Source organism: Sus scrofa, chromosome 4 (assembly GCF_000003025.6).
Source record: "Sus scrofa isolate TJ Tabasco breed Duroc chromosome 4, Sscrofa11.1, whole genome shotgun sequence".
NCBI classification, from domain to species: domain Eukaryota; kingdom Metazoa; phylum Chordata; class Mammalia; order Artiodactyla; family Suidae; genus Sus; species Sus scrofa.
Window position 1 is genome coordinate 1444021 of NC_010446.5, and position 17544 is coordinate 1461564.

The following is a 17544-nucleotide window of genomic DNA, read 5'->3' on the forward strand; positions in this document are numbered from 1 at the left end:
TGGAGGGCGTGGGCCAGGCAGGATGGGGCAGATCCCCGTCCGCCCCTCCCCCAGAGCCTGTGCCAACTATAAGGCCTCCAGCGAGGAGGGGCCCCCACTGCTCCCAGAGACACCCCGAGATGAAGACAGCCCTGCTGTTCCTTGTCACCCTGGCTGTGGCCGCGGGGCCAGGTGAGGGGCTGGGCAGGGGCTGGGGATGGTGGGGGTGGCGCGGACCCTGGAAGCCTGGAGTTGCTTTCCCTAGGCTCAGAGACCTGGCGTTGCGGGGGCCCAGATCAAAGGGAACCCCACATCATAAAAGTGTGGAATCACAGACTTACAATATTCAGACCGGAGACTCTTAGGATCAACGGCGAGAATCAGATATTCTGAGAGGGAGGGACCCCGGACTCGTCTCAGGCTGCGTCTCCCCAGGGTCCAGGCTCTGGTCCTCCCAGACCAGCCCTTCCTCCCACATGCTCAGTGTGGCTGAGCTGACAGCCCTGGGGCCCCGACTCAGCCTCAGGCCCTGGGGTCCTGGGAGCTGCTGCCAATCCCAGGGCTCTCTGAGGCCCCTGGAGAAGGGCCATCAGTGCCCCCATATGGCCACCTTCTCACCGGTCCTCTAGAAAAGCCAGGCACTGGGCAGCTCCTCCAGGGACCGTGCCCTCCTGCCTCCCAGGGCTTTGTGCTGCACAGGAGCCCTGGCAGGAATCAGGGGCCTCAGAGGGGACAAGCCTGGGGCAGGGGTGGTGGCAGGCCCTCTCCAGGAGGGGTCTTTTCGGGCAGTAAAGCCAGGCCTCCCTGTCTCCCTGGGAGGTCTCCCTGGGGCCCGCTGAAACCACACACCCTCACCCCCAGCCCAGGCGCTCCGCTGTCACGTGTGCTCCAGCACTACCAACTGTAAGAAACCTCAAGCCTGCCCAGCCAACTCCAACTTCTGCAGAACCACGACCAAGGGTGAGCGGGCCGGGAGAAGGGGAAGGGGCGCTGCCGGATGCCCCGGGCTCTGTCCAGGCACCCCAGGGCTTGGAGGGCCGGCCCTGGGGCGGTTGGTGGGAGTGAGCTTGGTGACGGCTTGGCAAAGGGAGCTGGGACCTGGGACCTGGGTGCCATGGGGTCCCAGGTGCTGCCTGGCCTGACCGCCCCCCGCCCCATCCTGTTCCCAGTGGAGCCCCTCTCCGGGAACCTGGTGGAGAAGGACTGCGTGGAGTCGTGCTCGCCCACGTACAACATGCAGGGCCAGGTCAGCAGCGGCTCGGCCACAACCCTGTGCTGCCAGAGCGACCTGTGCAACGAGAAGCTGCAGACCTCCGCGGCCACCCGCACCCTGCTCACCAGTGCCACCCTCGGCCTGGCACTGGCCCTGGGCCTCCTCGCCCTCCTCTGGGGCCCAAGCCTGTGACCCCCGGGACCAGGGGCCCTACCCCTTCCTCTCGCCGGCCAGGACGGGGGCTCGGGCACCCTGGGCTGGGGCCCCCGTCAGAAGGTCTGGAGCCCAGTGGTTGCCGTCGTCATGGTCACGGGGCGTGAAGCAACGATGGCTGGGAGCCACCCCTCCCCCAGGATGAGAGGACCCGCCTCCCTGAGCAGCGGGGCCTCAGGGGAGGGGACAGAAGGCGTTCTGTTCCCTTCTGGTTTCATATGCACTCTGTTTGCTTCCCTTTTATTTTTCTACTCAACCTCCTGCATAAGAATAAACGGTTGAAAACGAATGGGGTCCTGTCTGTGCTATTCCGGGAGCAGAGGGGTTGGGGGCCATCCAGACACACAGGCCCTCCAGTCCCAGGGCTTGTCACCAAGGCCAGTCTTGGCAGCCTGCATGGCGCCTGAAGTGTCACCCCTCACCCTCGCTACAGGGGCGGGGGTGGGGGGTCCCTTGCCACCTCCTCTGCAGCCCCAGGAGAGCAGGCCCTCCTGGGGGAGGCCTAGGTAGGCGCCCTGGGGAGAAGCTTGTGCGTGGAGCGGTGATGATGGCCAGGCAGCCACCTGCCTGCCTGAGACCCCCTGGTGGAACCCCTCTGGACAGGGCCGCAGGCCCACCCTGCCAGCCCCTCCCTGGCCCCTCATGTCCAAGCCCCAGCTGGTGACCAGGGTCCCACCTCGTCCTGACCAGGTGACCTTAAGCAAGACCCCCTACTCCCCGGAGCCTAGGACTCCTCCGCGTGCCCGTGGCGTCCACCTGCGGAAGGCAGCGCGGTCCAGTGTCACCTGTGGCGGAGGTCGGGGGCCCCGGCCCCTCTACCGCCTGCAGGTCTCTCCCGCCCCGCGCTCCCAGGGGCTGTGATCCGACCTTGGCTCCTGTGGAGGCGGGAATCCTCTGAGGACCAGCATGCCCCCCGGTGGCCACCGGAGAGCCGGGCGTTGGTACCAGCGGCCCTGCGGGGCTGCCTCCCCCTCGCTTGAGCGCACACCACGCCCTCTGGCTCCTGGGGCAGAGAGTGGAAAGGCCGGGTCAGAGCCGCGGGCCGCAGGGGTCAGGAGGAGAGGCAGGGGCGCACAACCCTCCCGCCGCCCGGCGACGTCCCGCAGCCATCTGACCTCCTGGCCGGGCTTGGCATCCAGGGTGGGGGGCGGGGGCGGGGGCGGGGACTTGCACCTGGGGGAGGGGCTGGGGGGGAGGGGAGGGCGCTCTGCGTGGGTCCAGCTCCAGAGACCGAGAGGAAAGTGCTTCCTGGGGCCAGAGTCCCGCGAAGACCACTTGCCCCCACCGCACCCCCACCCCAGCCAAGGGCGCAGCCAGCAAACTGCAGGGCGGAGGGAGGCGGATGCTCGACCTGGGGTCAGGGCGGCGGCCGAGTGACCATCCCTAAAGGCACAGCCGGGAGCGGGGAGGTACCAGCAAATTCCCTCCCGGGAGAGCCCGCTGTCCCCTGGGGCTGGAGCAGCGTCTGCGACCCCACAGGACCCCAGACTGGAGGTCACAGGTTGCAGGGCCATCCTCCAGGACAGTCGCAGCTCCCCCCCATCACCACCCTCCCGCCGGCTCCGCCCAGACTCCCAGGCTCCTGGCCGCCTCTCTGTGACCCCACTGGGCAGCCCAGCCACCCCTTCAACCGTCCTAGACCCAATCTGACCCCAACCCCGATCCTAACCAGGTCCCTCCACAGGTGACAGGCCGGGGCCTGGGTCTGCAAAGATGAGGGCTGGGCTGCCCCAGACCTGTGACTGTCTGGAGGGGTGGCCCCTGCCTTCCCTCCCAGCAGCTCTGAAGGAAGGGCTCCCCCTGCCGGAGCCCCAAGTCCAGAGCCTGCGCAGGGATTTCCAAAGGCCAAGGCCAGAAGCTGTGCTGGGAGCTGAGGGGCTGATGGCCTCGTGGGTCCAGTGCTGACTCTCCTGGTCCATCTGGGACACCACAGGGCAGCTGTCTCTTCTCTGAATAGAACGGTTAAAAGCAGCCAAGCACAAAGGCTTCCGAGGATTTTGCAAAAGCAATTGAACTTGGCTTCTGAGAAGAGACACCCAGCCCCTCCTTGCAACCTGCTTACAACAGTTACTGGCTCACAGCTCACGGCGTAGTGGGGCCTGCACTTTCCCCCAGACAGAAAGGAGCAGATCTCCCTGGCGTCAGAGGAACAGGGGTGGGAGAGATGACCAAGAGCCTCCCTGGGGCCACCTGGGCTACTGGGCCCCGCAGAGGAGGCAGGGGGCCCTCCTGGCTTGCTGCCCACTCCTCTGGCCAGCCCCCCTGCTCTTTCTCCAGCCCCTGGTGGACAAGCAAGACTAGAGAGGGGGTGCTGTGTCACCAGCGCCCCAGCCACACTGCTCTTAGGACAGCTGCAGCCAAGAGGGGCCCAGGTCGCCAATGGCCACTTCTCTCCCTTCCACACCTCCCCACCTGCTAAGGCGGTGGAGTCCCCGGCTCCCCCCAAGCTGCCTCCCTCTGTCCTCTCCCAGAAACCCTGGGTGCTGGAGTGAGCCAGGCCTGTGCCAGGGGATACAGTATGGAGGGCAACGGGGGCTGGGGGCCTCTCAGGGGACACCACACCTGTTCCTGGACAGTCAGTCACACGGGTCCAGGGGTGGTGGGTGCTTGGCTGGGGGAGGAGGGGCTCAGCCTGGAGTGGGAAGGGCAGGGGCCCCAGGCTGGCCGAGGACCACGGCCAAGGGCGGAACTGCTTCGCAGAGCTGCTGGACCTCGGAGCCCACGTGGCCAACGTCTGAGTCTCCAGCGCCTGAACTGGGCATGTAGTTCCAAGCTGTTTGCTTCGCTCTTGTGTTTTGGTGTTTGGAACATTTGCCCGCACTGTTTCTGATGAGAAACCTGCCCCCGGGTGTATGACATGACGTCTGCTTGCAGTGTTTTCTCTTCGTCACTGGCTTTGAGCAGTTGGGCCACAAGGTGCCTTGGTGTCGTTTGCTTCAGCTTCTTGTGCGTGAGGTGTGTTGCATTTCCGGGTTCCACGGGTTTATAGTTTCCCTGGGGGACTCAGGCTGGAGGAAGACAGGAGGGTTCAGATGCAGATCAAAGGAATAATTTCTTGCATCGTCACCTACAGCAAAGCCTTAAACTTGTGAACGTGAGCTGTCTATTTTTGTGTGATAAGCAGTAAAGTTTTGATGTGTTCCAAATCGAGCCCTACCCCGGCGAATATTCCTCTGTCTCCAGGCTCCTCCCTCCCCTCTTTGGAGCAGTTCCTCAGAGCCACCTGAGAGGCTGTGTCCCGGGCTGTTGTCCACCACAGGGTCCCCGAACAAAACATGAAGTCACAGCTTCTAGGTGGGATGTCTTGTTTCAGTCCACACGGGAACCGCCTGCTCCTTCCGCATTTCCGGGCCCTCAGTGGGAGCCCTCCCTGCAGCCTCTCGGCGGCCCTACCTCAGGGCGACTCCCCCTCCCCGCTCTGCCCTTCGACGTGGAGCTGCTTTGGCCTCTGAGCCCCTCTCACCTCCTCACCCCCATCCCCCACCCCCGTCATGCGGCCTGCAGCCCCATCATCGTCATTTATCTCCTGCCCTCCAGGACCACTGCCCTGCGCCGTCTGTGCCCCATTCTCCAGTTGTTTGACGGCAGGGCAGTAAACCCAGTTTCCGTGACTTCCCCATGAGCCAATGCGGAAGCCCACGCCTACTCCGGTTTTGACCCATGTGCATTTATGCTGCAGAGTGTAAGCTTCACGAAGACAAGAAAGACTCGGGAACATTTGTCAGTTTTATCCCCCGACTCCCAGCACCTGTGGCATCTCAGTGACTATTTGGCAAACTGGGTGACCAGCCAGGCTGCCTGCAGAGAGTGCCCACTCTGCTCTGGAGGCTCAGTGCCTAGGACCCCCAAATGGTCATCTCTTTTAAAATAAAAAAAAGAGAATTTTGAGGTCTGGAGTTCCCATCTTGGCACAGTGGAAACGAATCTGACTAGGAACCATGAGGTTGTGGGTTCGATCCCTGGCCTTGCTCAGTGGGTTAAGGATCCGGCGTTGCCGTGAGCTGTGGTGTAGGTCGCAGATGCGGCTCAGGTGTGATGTTGCTGTGGCTGTGGTGTAGGCCGGCTGCTGTAGCTCCAATTCGACCCCTAGCCTGGGAACCTCCATGGGCAGAGGGTGTGGCCCTAAAAGGCAAAAAAAAAAAAAAAAAAAAAAATTTGTGGTCCAAGAAAGTGTATTTTCTTTCTCACATTAGGGAAAAAAAAATTAGGGCCCATGAAAATCTTAAAATTTGCCTTAAACGTTATTTTTACCATGCGAGGAAACATGGGATCCTATCGGGGCTTGCTTTTCTGCTCTGTTAGGTGTGACCAGGTGTGGGGACTGAGGCACAGAGATGCTAGGTAACTTGCGAGGTCACACAGCAGGTAAAGCAGGACACCCCCCACCCCCACCCCCGCAGCTCCGCATCCCAGTAAGACTGGGCTGAAGGAATAAGTGGCGGGGGGGGTGGCCGCTGGGAAGCAGGCCTCGGTGGAGCACGGCGCGGCTGCGGGAGGCAGGTAGGAGGAAGGGGCGGAAGATTCCGGGCCGCGGGGCGCATGGCCCCGGGCGCGTCCTGGCGGTGCACCTGCGTCTGAGCGTCGCATGGAGGCCGCCGCGGGGCCGCCCCAGGGACCGGTTGGTTGGGGCCCCGCAGCCGACTCGAGCCCGGGGGCGGGGCGGGCCCGCGGTGACGTCACGCGGTGGGCGGCTCTGCCGCGGGGCGGCGTCGCGGCGCTGTCACTGCGGGGCGCACGGACCCGCGCACGGTCAGTCCCTGGCCGGGGCGGACGCGCGGCTGCGGGTGAGTCCCAGGCGCAGCGAGGGCCCCGGGGGGCGAAGGGCACGGTCGAGGTCACCCCGACAGCCCCCCTAACTGGGGGCCGCGGCTGGGGGGCGGGGCTGTCCGGGAGGGGGCGGGAAGAGCTGAAGCCTCTGGCGGGTCTCGCTCGGACCTTCGGCATCCGGAGGTGGACGCCCGAAAAATGGGTCATGGAAGATGGGTTTGTTGTTCCCGGATTCGGGAGAGTCTAATTTAGTCTCCGGCGCGGAGACCCGGGACTCAAATAGCCCCGCGCGGGGAGGAGAGTCCTGGTCCGGATTCCCCCACCCCCGCCCCAGACCCCTTCCCGGAGAGGAGACGTCTCTGTTCCGAAGGGCACCGCCAGGCCGGGCAAAAGCTGCTGTTGAGGGCGTTGCCCAAGCGCCCTCCTGGAGGGCATTCAAAGCGCGTCCTCCCCAGGCTGACGGAGCCCATCGCTGCCAGGAGCTCCGCGGTGGCGGAGGCGGAGGCGGAGGTGGAGGCGGAGGACTCAAGGCCGGCTGGGGCTCTGGAGGTCTTCCTGGGAGAGGGGCCCCCGGCCAGGCTCCGAAGGGAGCGGGAAGGCCCACCCACGCAGGGACAGGCGCGGGGCCAAGGGCCGGATCAGCCCACCTCTGCGGCCTCAGCCCTGCCCTGGCCAGTCGCCCTGCACCTGGGGCTCCGGGCAGGGAGAGGCCTGTGTGCCAAGCTCCACAGGGCCCCTGGAGTGTGGCTCTGGGCCTGGCAGCCCAGGCGTCCCCACCCGGTTTCCGGCGCTGCCTCCTTCAGGAGGCCGGGTTCTCGGTTCTCGCTTTCATGGGCACTGGCCCCTCCGACTGGACCGGCCCTCCCCTGCTTCCTTCCCATTCCCTTTCGTGTCTCCTCCTCCAGCGGGCCTCCCCTGACTCCCAGGCCGTGTTGGGTGCCTCCTGCCCAAGCCCCCAGCGAGCCCCTCAGGCCCCGCCGTGATCATCCGTCTTGATCTCCTCTGTGCAGGGCTCCAGCGCCTCCAGTAGATGAGGCGCTCTGGGAGGGCAGGGGCCTGTCCCACCCGCTCTGGGCCCTGCTCCAGCCCCGGCCTGTGCTGAATCGAGAACGGCACGCTCTCTGTGTCTCCAGCACCCCCTGCCCTCTCGCCTCCAGCCATGGCGCCCCTGCTCGCCCTGTTGCTGGTGGCCCTGGTGGGCCTGCCTGTGGGTAAGAGGGATGGATAGATGGACCTTTGGGGGCAGGCAGGCTGCAAGGGGTGGGGGTGGGGGGCAGCGAGGCCAGAAACCCCAGCGACCCCCTCTCCTCCCCGCTCGTCTGCCCTGGGGGAGGTGGTGGGCAGGGGAGGGCCCCCCCCCTGCTCTGTGACCCCCTCCCCCTTCCCCCGGCCCCCAGCCCAGGCTCTGGAGTGCCACGTGTGTGCCTACGAAGGAGAGAACTGCTTCAACCCCATGCCCTGCCCGGCCATGGTCGCCTACTGCATGACCACGCGCACTTGTGAGTTGTGGAGTGCTCCCCACGGCCCGTGGGCGTGTGGGGGAGGCTGACGGGGGGCTCCCACCTGCCCCGGGGAGCCCCTGGCCCACCTGCCCACCCCTCCGCAGACTACACTCAGACCAAGATGAAGGTGAGCAAGTCCTGCGTGCCCAGATGCTTCGAGACCGTGTACGACGGCTACTCCAAGCACGCGTCCACCACGTCCTGCTGCCAGTACGACCTCTGCAACGGCGCTGGCCTCACGGCGCCCGCGACCCTGGCCCTGGCCCTCATACTCCTGGCCACCCTCTGGGGTCTCCTCTAAAGCCCTCTCCCGCCTCCGCAGACTGTCCAGCACAAAGCTCTGAGCAGCACGGACCCCACCCTCTGCCCTCCCAGACCCCCCAGCCACACCCAGGACTGTCTGCAAGAGAACCCGACCTCCCCTGGCCACCCTGGGGTCAGCTTCCAGGTCACGACCTGTTACTTCCAAAAGGCTCTTGTGGGACCACGCCTCCTGAGGCATCTGTCCAAGGATGGGGTGCAGGCAGAGTGTGCTGTCGGGGAGGCTTCGGTCGGCCCAGACCACTGATTCGAAGGCGCCCTCTGCCGCGTCTGCCCTGAAGCTGTGCTGGAGGGGGAGGCGAGATGAGGGACCCAGGGGTGGTGGACAGTGGTAGGACGAAGGCTCTCCAAGGCCCCAAAGGGGCTGTCTCTGTGTCCCTGACTGAGGCCGGAGCTGCCCAGGGCAGGTGTGGCATGGGGGCTGAGCCACGAAGGCCTGTGTCCCCTTTGGCTGTCCCGGGGAGGGTGCCAGCCTCTGTCCAGTGGCCTGTGGCAGGGGACGGTGTAGGTCCGCCTAAAGAGACCTTCCAGCCCCAGGAGTGGATTCTGGGTCCAGTGCGGGGGTCTGTCCCTTCTTACTCAGCCAGACCCTTGACCTTCCCCCTCCCCACCCAGCACTGGGCGGCCGCAGGACAGGCCAGGCTATATTTGGTCAAGCCTGAGAGCTGAGCCCAGGGCTATTTTGGGCCAGGAAAGAAGGGAGCAGTGTCGCGGCTGCGGAGGCCTGGCCTTTAGTCCCATAGCAGGTCCTGGCAGAGTAGAGCCTTTACGGGGGTGGTGGTGGGGGAAACCACCTCGGGGGCGCCAGAGAGGATTCTGCCAGAGAGGATTCTTCCCCTCCTCCCACAAGTCGGACAGTCCCCCCGGTGGGGACGGAGGGCGCATCCTCGAACTGGAGCGGGGCGCCCTCTCGTGGCTGCCTGGGGTGGCGCTGGGCAGGGGCAGGCTGGGCCTGGGGGACGGAGCAGGAGGGGGCGGCGGGGAGGGGGGAGTGGATCCGGATGGAAGGGAGGGGGATCGGGGTCAAGAAAGGGGGGGTGCGCACCCCTCGCCCCCTCCTGAGGAGTGATCATTGTCCCGCCACCTGCAGCAGGCCCCTGTGCTCTGGCCTGCGGGCCCCGCCGGCATCCTGAACAAGCGGTGGTGCACCGGCCTTGGCCTCCAGGTCTGCTCCATCCGGAGGGTTGCCAAGGGCCCTGCAAGCTCCACCTCAGGGAGGGGCTCTCAGGAGCCCCCATGCCAGCTGGGCATTGGGATCCCCAGGGACCCAGGCATGGGCGTTATTTAAGGGGCACCCACCCATGGTGAGGCTGGGGAGGCACAGGTGTGTCCAGGGAGCCCAACCCTCCTTCTTGTGAGACCGGACACGACACGCAGCCACTTTTCCGGGGTCACGCAGCACCAGAGGCCTCCTCACCTGACCACTGCCCCAGTTCCAGTGTTCACAGAGGAGCCCAAGTGGGTGCAACGGTGGCAGGTGCCCATGTGGGGGGTGGTTCTAGAACTTAGAAGCCCTGGGCCCCGAAGGGTGGCCCCTGTCAGGGGGACCTGTGCTGGAAGTTCCCTCCTGAGAGCTTCCCCCAGGACTGTCAGGCCCCCAGGGATGGGGACGCTCTGGCAGCCCGGGTCGGGGTCCTTAGGGGCTGGCAGCGTGCTCTGCCCAGACAGCAGGCCTGGTGTCCCGTCCCCCTGAGGCCGGCCAGGTGTGAGTCCCTCCTCAGGGGAAGCTGGGAGGAAGGCAGACCCCACCCCTGGCCCTCAGGAGCGAGTCCCCTTGGAGCTGGCTGCAGGGCCAGTGCAGATGTAGGTGCCAGCGGGAGGGCGGGCAGCCTGCCCTCCTGACTCAGTGGGCGGGGCCTGGGAAGCGGTCACCACCCTGCTTGTGCAAGCACTCCGTCCTGGTCGTCCGTCCCTCCCTCTGGTCCCAGTGGGCGATGGCGCTGAGCCCTGCCTGGCCACCTGTGGGCTGTGGGGTCACTAAGAGCAGGGATCCAGTGGGAGCTGCAGGTGCACAGTGTTGAGCGGGGTGCTTCTCACACCTGCCTCCTGCATCTGTCCATCCATCCTACACCCTGACCTGGTCCCCCCCAGCGCCAGGGACCATGCTGCCCACCCCACCCCCCTAGAGCAGGTTCTGCCAGGCCAGGCTGTCCCTGCGTCCCGCACAGAGCACACGAAGGTGCTCGGCTCAGGCCGGGCCGGGCCTCCCAGTGGGAGGTGCGCTGCACTGTCAGGGGACTCGGCTGCAGCGCCCCTGGCAATCAGAGTCAGTTTGTACCTACTGTCTGTCAGTGCAGTTCCCCCGACAGCCCTGCAAGGTAGGAGCTGTCATCAAGCCCCTTTCACAGATGAGGAAACAGAGGCACAGAGGGGGCGGGGTAGCCCAAGGTGGGCTGGACTCCTTGTCCGCTGCCCCGCTGTGCAGTCCCTTCTCCCGTCAGCTACGGGAGGGAGGGGAGGCTGGGAAGGTGGGTTTATAAGTTTAAGAGAACTTTAGCATGTTAAATATAATACCTTAGGGTCAGAAAAGCTCAGGAGGTTTGGGAAGCCATGAAGGCCAGACTCAGGGTGTCCAGCCGAGTGCCAGGCCGGGGGTGGCATAGCAGAGAGGGGACAGAGGGGCGCCAGGTGCCCCATCTGCATCAGGACCAAGGATCGTGGTAGGGAGAGGCCCAGGTTCCTCCCGGGAGCCGGCCTCTGTGTCTCGGGAGTGGCGGCTCGACCCTGACGGCCCCTCCTGTGGAGCCTTGTATTCTGCGTTGGCCTGGAATCAGCCAAGAGGCTGGCACCACAGCATCGAGCTGGGGTCAGGGTCGGGTCTGGCCATCACGAGGAAGGTGTGGTGCGCCGGCTGCTGGTGCCCTGGTGCCACAGGGCGGGGAGGGGCACAGCCCCGCCCACCTCCCTTTGCCGCGAGTGTCTGATGGGTGGTGATGAGTGTGTATTTTCTTCCTGATTCTAAACTTCGGAAAAAGTGAAAAGCAACTGAGAGGCCTCTTTCTTTTTCGTGCTCCCGCCGCCCTGAGCGGCTTGTCAGATCCTAAAGCTCGGGCTGATCTGGAGCTGGTCCTTCGCGTCTCTGAGCCTGGCTGTCTGGTTAAGGAAGTGGGGACGATGGCGCCTACCAAGCTGGGGCCCAGACGGAACGAGGCTGCGGGTGTCAGTGCCCAGCCTGGGCCTGGCGCACCGGAGGCCCCCGATGGACAGCGGATGGGGAGGGGTCTTGTCCCTTCCAGGCCCCTTCCCTGGTGCTGGCACTCCCGAGGGTGCTGCCCCTGCCAGTGGCTGATGCCAGCCCCAGGCCCTAACCCTCCTGGGGCAGGATTCACCTTCAGGCCACATCTTCACCCTTGCTCACTGCATCGCCCCAGCGAGGTCTGCGTCGTATCTCCAGCAGGTGGATACAGATGCTGTGCCTCCCTATGTCCCTAGGGGCTCCGCCAGTGTGATCTGGTTTGGCTGGTCCTGCTGGCTCTGTCCGTCTCTCAGCCCCTGGCCACTCTGGCTCATCTGGTCTTTGACCATGGAGCCAGCCCTGGCCAGAGTGGGGGAGGGGAGCCAGCAGGAGAGGCAGGGGTCCCTGGAAGCCGCCCCAGGTGGGAGCAAGGTGACACCCCCCCCGGGGAAGGCTGGTAGGGCCGGGGACGCAAGCAGGGCCCCAGGAATGCACCCCACTCCCCAGCTCTCGCTTCATGTCCCAGCTCTTCTCTGCCTGGGAGCAGGGTCTGGGTGGGCACAGCCCAAGAGCCCACCAGACAGAGGGCCAGACGAAGCCACTCAAGCCACCAGAGCAGACACAGCACGGTCCCTGGGCCAGCAGGGCTGAGGGCTGACCCCCTTCCAAGGGTCACCTGCACTGCCCCCGTGGGACCCCAGCACCCCCACCCCCAGCTTTTGGCAGAATGGCACGGCCGATGCTGGCTCCCACGACGTTTGGCTCCGTTCTCAGGAGGGCCCCTCTGGGCTCCCACCCATCACGGGGCCCCTCTTAATACACACTCCCAGCCGTGGGCAGACACCCAGAGGTCCCGGGCCCTGCCACATGGCCATGATAGTAACCAGAGCCCCTCATCACTGCCAGCGCAGTGGGCCCCTCACAACCGCAGGTTCTGGAAGGAGGCGAGAACCACCCGTCATGGCTCTCAGGCAGCTGCTGGGGTGTCTGGGGAAGCCTTTGGCTTCAACCAGCTCTGAGCTCCGTGAGCACCTTTAGGGGAGGGGAAGGACCTGCGGGCCCGAGCCAGACTCCATTTCTATTCATCACAGAGAGACCAGAGGCTGTGTGCCAAGAGTGTGCCCTGTGCCAGACCGTCCGACGTGCTCCCCGAGCCTGTATCTGTGGACAGGAAAAGAGCTTTTTGTGACTACATCAGGCCCTCCAGAGGCCATGCGGCCATCAGGCCTCGGGGCCAGGCTTGGGCCCAGCACTGACTAGGCCCCCGTCCAGCTCCGGGCTGAGCTGGCTGTGGGGCGACGCAGAGCAGGGCTGGGGCAGGGTGGAGACGCAGCCGGTGTAAGACACAGTCTGGGTGCCCGGGGAGCCACAGGCTCTTCCCAGGAGAACATGAGGCCATTCCTTGGGTGAGTCCAGGGGCCACTCTTTTCCAGCCCCCCCCGCCCCCCACCCCAGGCATTGCTCTAAGCCTGTCCCTTCAGTCTCGGCCACTGCTGAGCCCTGACCTGTGACTCCTACTTTGTGGAAACCCATTTCCTGCCCCCACCCCCTTTCCTGGGGCACAGGCCCTCCCCGCTCCAGCTCCTACCCTCAGCCTGTGACCCACTTACAGTTCTCACCCCTCGTTCCTCCCGGGACCTGCAGACCGGTTGGCTGAGCCCTCATGCTGCCCTTGTCTCTGCAAGGACGGCTTGCTTCTTGGCCCCGGCCCCTGACTTGACTCCCATCCCCCCACCTCCTCCACCGGCCTCCCTCATGCTCCAGGGACCTCACACACCTGAGTGTCACAGCAGGCCTGTCCCCTGGGTCCACCCATTCTTGGCTCCCTCCGACCTCTCCCCGGGGGGTCTGGGCCCCACCCCTGTGCGCTCCTGGCCTTCCATTCCCGGAACTTCAGCCTTCTCTGGGCCCCCACCCCTGCTGTCCTGGCTGCAGAGGCCAGCCCGAGGGCTCTTTGGGGACATGGCCCTCCAATGGGCGGCCCACACCTGGCCTTGCCCTCCCCCCACCAGCCCCTGAGTTGGGTGGGCATCTTCAAATGAACAAAACCAGTCAGCCCCCTTGACCCGACCCCACTCAGACCCCGCTCCCCAGCCCCACCTGCTTCCCCATCGGGTCAGCACCCACCTCACCGGCCACATGGCCCTAAAGGAGATGGACAGAGGAAGCAGATGTCTCCACTTTCCCAGCGACATGGCCCTGCCCGACCCCCACGTGTCCCTGCCACCGGCCTTGCCCCCCCAGTCGGCACAGCCAGAATCAGAGCAGCGCACGTGCAGCTCATCACGCTGTCGCCAAATGTGATGTGAGGGTGGCTTCCCACAGTCTAATGGACTCACGCTGGGTGGGGGGGACTCGGACTGGCCGACTCCCGCTGCAGCACCGACCCCAGCAGGACTGGGGCCCGCCGCACCCAGAGCAGCATCGCCAGGGCCCGTGCTGCGCAGTCCCACGGGGTGGCCAGGCAGAGCGCCCTTGGCCGAGGCTTGGTACATGGGACCGCCTCCCCGACCCCCCTATCTTGGAGGTCTTGAGGGGCCAGACACCCCAAGATAAACGACAGGGCCCCTGAGAATGGGAGTGAGGGGCCGAGTGGGCAGAGAGGTGTCATTATGCGGATGGGTTGTCACCTGCGCCCCTGTCAATGTCCCCGTCCACCTGTCTCGGTCTGTGGCTGCAGCACAAGTCCTGTGGTGCCCCCAGTGCAAGGGCTTCAGAGGATGCCCATCAGGCTCCAACTCCTGCATCACCATCACCACCCATGAGTAGGGGTGCAGAGCGGCTGGGCCACGCCCTCCTTGCCCATGGAGGGAAAGCCAGGCTCAGAGGGGCAGAGCCTGAGCCAGGCGCCCGGCAAGTCAGGGGCAGGGAGACAGCCCGCTGGTCCCAGGGCTAGGTCCACCCAGATGCGGGCTGACCCTTGGCTCGGTGGTGCGTGGGACACGGGGCACGGGCAGCTCAGAGCCTCGGGGAATCGGCAAGATTTCTCTCCTGTCCACCCCAGGGGCCCAGCTCAGCTTCAAGGACCTGCCTCCAGGCCCAGCTCACCTTCAAGATGTGCAGAGGGCGGGGTCTGTGGGGGGAAATGGGGTGGCGGGGGCTGCAGGGTGCAAGGCCCTCCGTGGTGGGGGGGTGCCTTCGCAGCCTCGCCTGCCCCTCCCCCTTGCCTGGGCGGCAAGATGGACGAGACCCCCTCCATGTCACCCCCGGCCCCCGACCTGGCCCTGTCCCGGGCGCTTCTTGTTCTCACCTGAGGAGACACAGACAGGCTCATGCGATGGTGCAGCTGCCCCGACTGAGCGCGGCCTCGTCCCGCAGAGAGGGACCAGCGCAGAGCCCGGCGACAGGCCTCACCGGGGAGGCCAAGAGCGAGCTGGGGGCCCCTCCAAGCCCGCCTCGGGAAGGACCGCGTCCCTTACACCCCCGACTGATGGCGCTCCTGCGTATCTGTGGGGGACAGCGTGCTGACCGCCCGGGGGAGAAAAAGCAAATGCGCTGCTCCCCCCTCTGCACCCACTGCATCGAAAGTCATTCCAACTGAATCAGAGATTTTTTAGACGGCAGACAGTTGAGACTTGAAAGGAAGGCACATCCTCCCAGGGCCTGAGCACAGAGTTCCTGCGCCAGCTGCCACTGCGCTAGGAACCTACCCAAGGGAAGGGGCCTGCTCCCACCCAGAAACTTAGTCGTGAATGTTCACGGCGGTTTATTCATAAGGGTGGCAAAGCGGAGATGCCCCACATGTCCATGAATCCACGAATAATACACACAGGTGGTCTCTCTAGGCGATGGAATATTTTTCAGCCACGAAAAGAAACAAAGTCCTAACACAGGACGTGAGCCAAGTGGCGACACCCGGTGAAAGAAGTTGGGCATGGAAGACTCGCGTCCTGGACCCCGGTTCCAGGCCGAGTCAGAACAGGTGAATCCAAGGGACAGAGGGTGGATCCGTGGCTGCGGGCCGGCGAGGGGGGGATGGGGGTTGGGGGATGACAGTCAAAGTGAGGGGGTTCCTTTTTGAGACAAAGAAAGTGTTCTGAAACCAACTCTGATGGTTTCGGCATATCTGTAAATACTCCCCAAACCGTTCATGTGGCTGCGCTGCATCGTATGTGAAGTATACCCCAAAAAGCTGTGAATAATTTTTAAAAAATTAAGGAAAAGAAGCCTCACAATTCAGATTGAGAAAAATTAAGATGACATAAAAAATCTGAAAAGAAATGCGTGGAAGGGCAGCAGCCGAGGGTAACAGGCACGAAGACTGCGGTGCAAGACGCTCACAGCAGCGTTTCGAGCACAAACAGCGCAGCCTGGGTGCCCCCTAGTGCGGGAGGGACGCCCGAGGGCCATCCCGATGGGTCCTGCTGGAGGGAGAAGAGTCAGCGCACGGCCGCCACCCCCGGGGGCCTTCACCCCGTCTGAGCAGTTTCTTCAGAGCTTAGAAACGCGGCTTTAGAGCCCTCAGTCTGCTCTGCCCGACACAAGAGGGCCATGGCAAGTGGGGACCCAGGGGGGACACCCCTTGACCACTGTACGTGTCCACAGACATTGTCCTGAGAAGATCTGTCCACAGGCAGTGCGGAAGGAGGCCTCACAGGGCAGACAGAGCAGAAGGGCCCTGACCCCGGTCCCCCTCTGAGCCCTGACCCTGTCACCTTTTGAGGCCTGCCCCTGTCACGCACTGGGCCCTGTTCTGGAGGCTTCTGGAGGAACAAAAGGAAGGGTGGAGGCCTCTTAGCAGGGAAGCATCTCGGGCAGAGCCAGCGCAGACCCCAGCTGGGCCACATTCCTGCTTCGCCCTAGGTAACAGCCCCAGGTCGCCGAAAGTTTCAGCCCGAGTGTCCCTGGCGGGGGGCCAGGGAGAAACTCTAGGAGGAGCGAACGCCCGGGGGCCAGGGGTGTACCTGGAGAAGCGTAGGTGGGGCCCCCTGGGTCTGAGGACCGGAAGGCGCTGGGCTGGGCCAGCACGCAAAGGAACTGGGCTACACCCAAGGAGGCCCTCGGGTGCATGTGGCGGTGTCCAATCCTGTTAGCCTCGAGCTCGCTGCGGCTCGGTGGCCTAGTGAAGAGCAGAATCAGACAGGCCTGGCTGCTGTTCTGGCTCTGGCCCAGCCCTCCCCAGGGAACTGCCTGTCAGCTGGAGCTTCCCATCACGCTCCAAAGCCCACGCGATGCCCTGGGTACCCGCGCTAGCTGTGGTGAGGTAGGGAAGGCCCAACAGGGAAGCTCTGGGTGCTAAGGGAGGGCCAGGTACCCACATCCACCCTTGAGCCTCACCCAGTGCCCACGGAGAAATAGCCCCTCCCAGCCTCGGGGGCCAAGGCCAGAGCCCAGATGGCCCATTCTAAAAGGGTCCCCAGACAGAACTTCACCCACAGAGGCGAGGTAGGGAAGGTGCCCCTGGCAGCCAGAGCTTGGAGCGGGTGAGATTTGGACCTTTGGGAGAAGGCGGAAGAGTCGAGTTGGGCTGCAGGGGAGTCCCGAGAAAGTCTGGGCACAGCCCAGCCTGACTGTGGCTTTGACCCTCAGGGTCAACACCCAGGGTTTACTCTGGCATCCAGACAACTGGAGGAGGGGGTGGCAGGGTCACGGGCAAGGCACAGCCAGGAAAGCCACAGGTGTGTGTGTGGTCAGGGAGCCGTGCCCGGGGCCAGGCCTGAGTCCTAGGACCCCAATCCTCACGGCCTGTCTGAGCCTGGGCAAGGGCCTTCCTGTCAATGCCGCAACCTGCAAGGGGACCTGCATGAGGGGCGGCCCCCTCGCCCCCACTGAGATCAGGGGGCCTCCACAGGACACCGGGATAAGCTTCCCCAAGGCCCTTCCGTCCCCGCCCCGATGCAGGACCTTCCTGTTGACCTAGCACGGTTCAGCCTTTGTCCTCTTAAGCCTCCGAGCTCATTTTGGCTGGATGTCCAGGCGGCGATCTCCCCATCACTATGCCCACGTGACCGCCTCAGAAAAGCCGGGTGCTGGGGCCTTGGGCAACGGGGAGGACTTGAGCCCAGAGCCGCTAGACCAGGAATCTGCCCCGAGGCAGGAGTGGGGACCCCAGGCAGGAGGGGTGCCTGACAGAGGCGGGAGTCAGGGTGCAGGAGAGCCCCCAGCCCTGCCGCTCCCTCCCAGGTAGCCGGGTGCTTCCCGAGGCTGGAGGCTGGGGAGGCGGGGGAGAAGGCAGAAAGCCCCCTCGGAGGGAGTTTCAGAGGCGGGCAAGGACCCCACCCTAAGAGTGGGGTCACGAGGGTTCGAGAGGGGCGCGGGGAGGCGGCGCAGGAATGAAGAAGGGGCGGGGAGGGTGGGAGGAGCCCCACGGGGCCGGGGCGGGGCCGGGGCGGGGCCGGGGCGGGGCCGGGGGCGGGGCCGGGGGCGGGGGCGGT

The 17544-nt window shown here is 64.9% G+C and overlaps 2 protein-coding genes across 2 annotated transcripts; both read left to right on the plus strand.

Annotated features, from left to right (window-relative positions):
- LY6D (lymphocyte antigen 6 family member D) lies at positions 9 to 1694 on the plus strand. The gene is made up of 3 exons (XM_021088774.1): positions 9 to 171; positions 841 to 939; positions 1149 to 1694. The coding sequence occupies exons 1-3, from the start codon at positions 120 to 122 to the stop codon at positions 1382 to 1384; spliced, it is 387 nt and encodes a 128-aa protein (XP_020944433.1). The 5' UTR covers positions 9 to 119; the 3' UTR covers positions 1385 to 1694.
- LOC110260197 (ly-6/neurotoxin-like protein 1) lies at positions 6092 to 10980 on the plus strand. The gene is made up of 4 exons (XM_021088775.1): positions 6092 to 6189; positions 7183 to 7383; positions 7570 to 7671; positions 7779 to 10980. The coding sequence occupies exons 2-4, from the start codon at positions 7332 to 7334 to the stop codon at positions 7973 to 7975; spliced, it is 351 nt and encodes a 116-aa protein (XP_020944434.1). The 5' UTR covers positions 6092 to 6189; positions 7183 to 7331; the 3' UTR covers positions 7976 to 10980.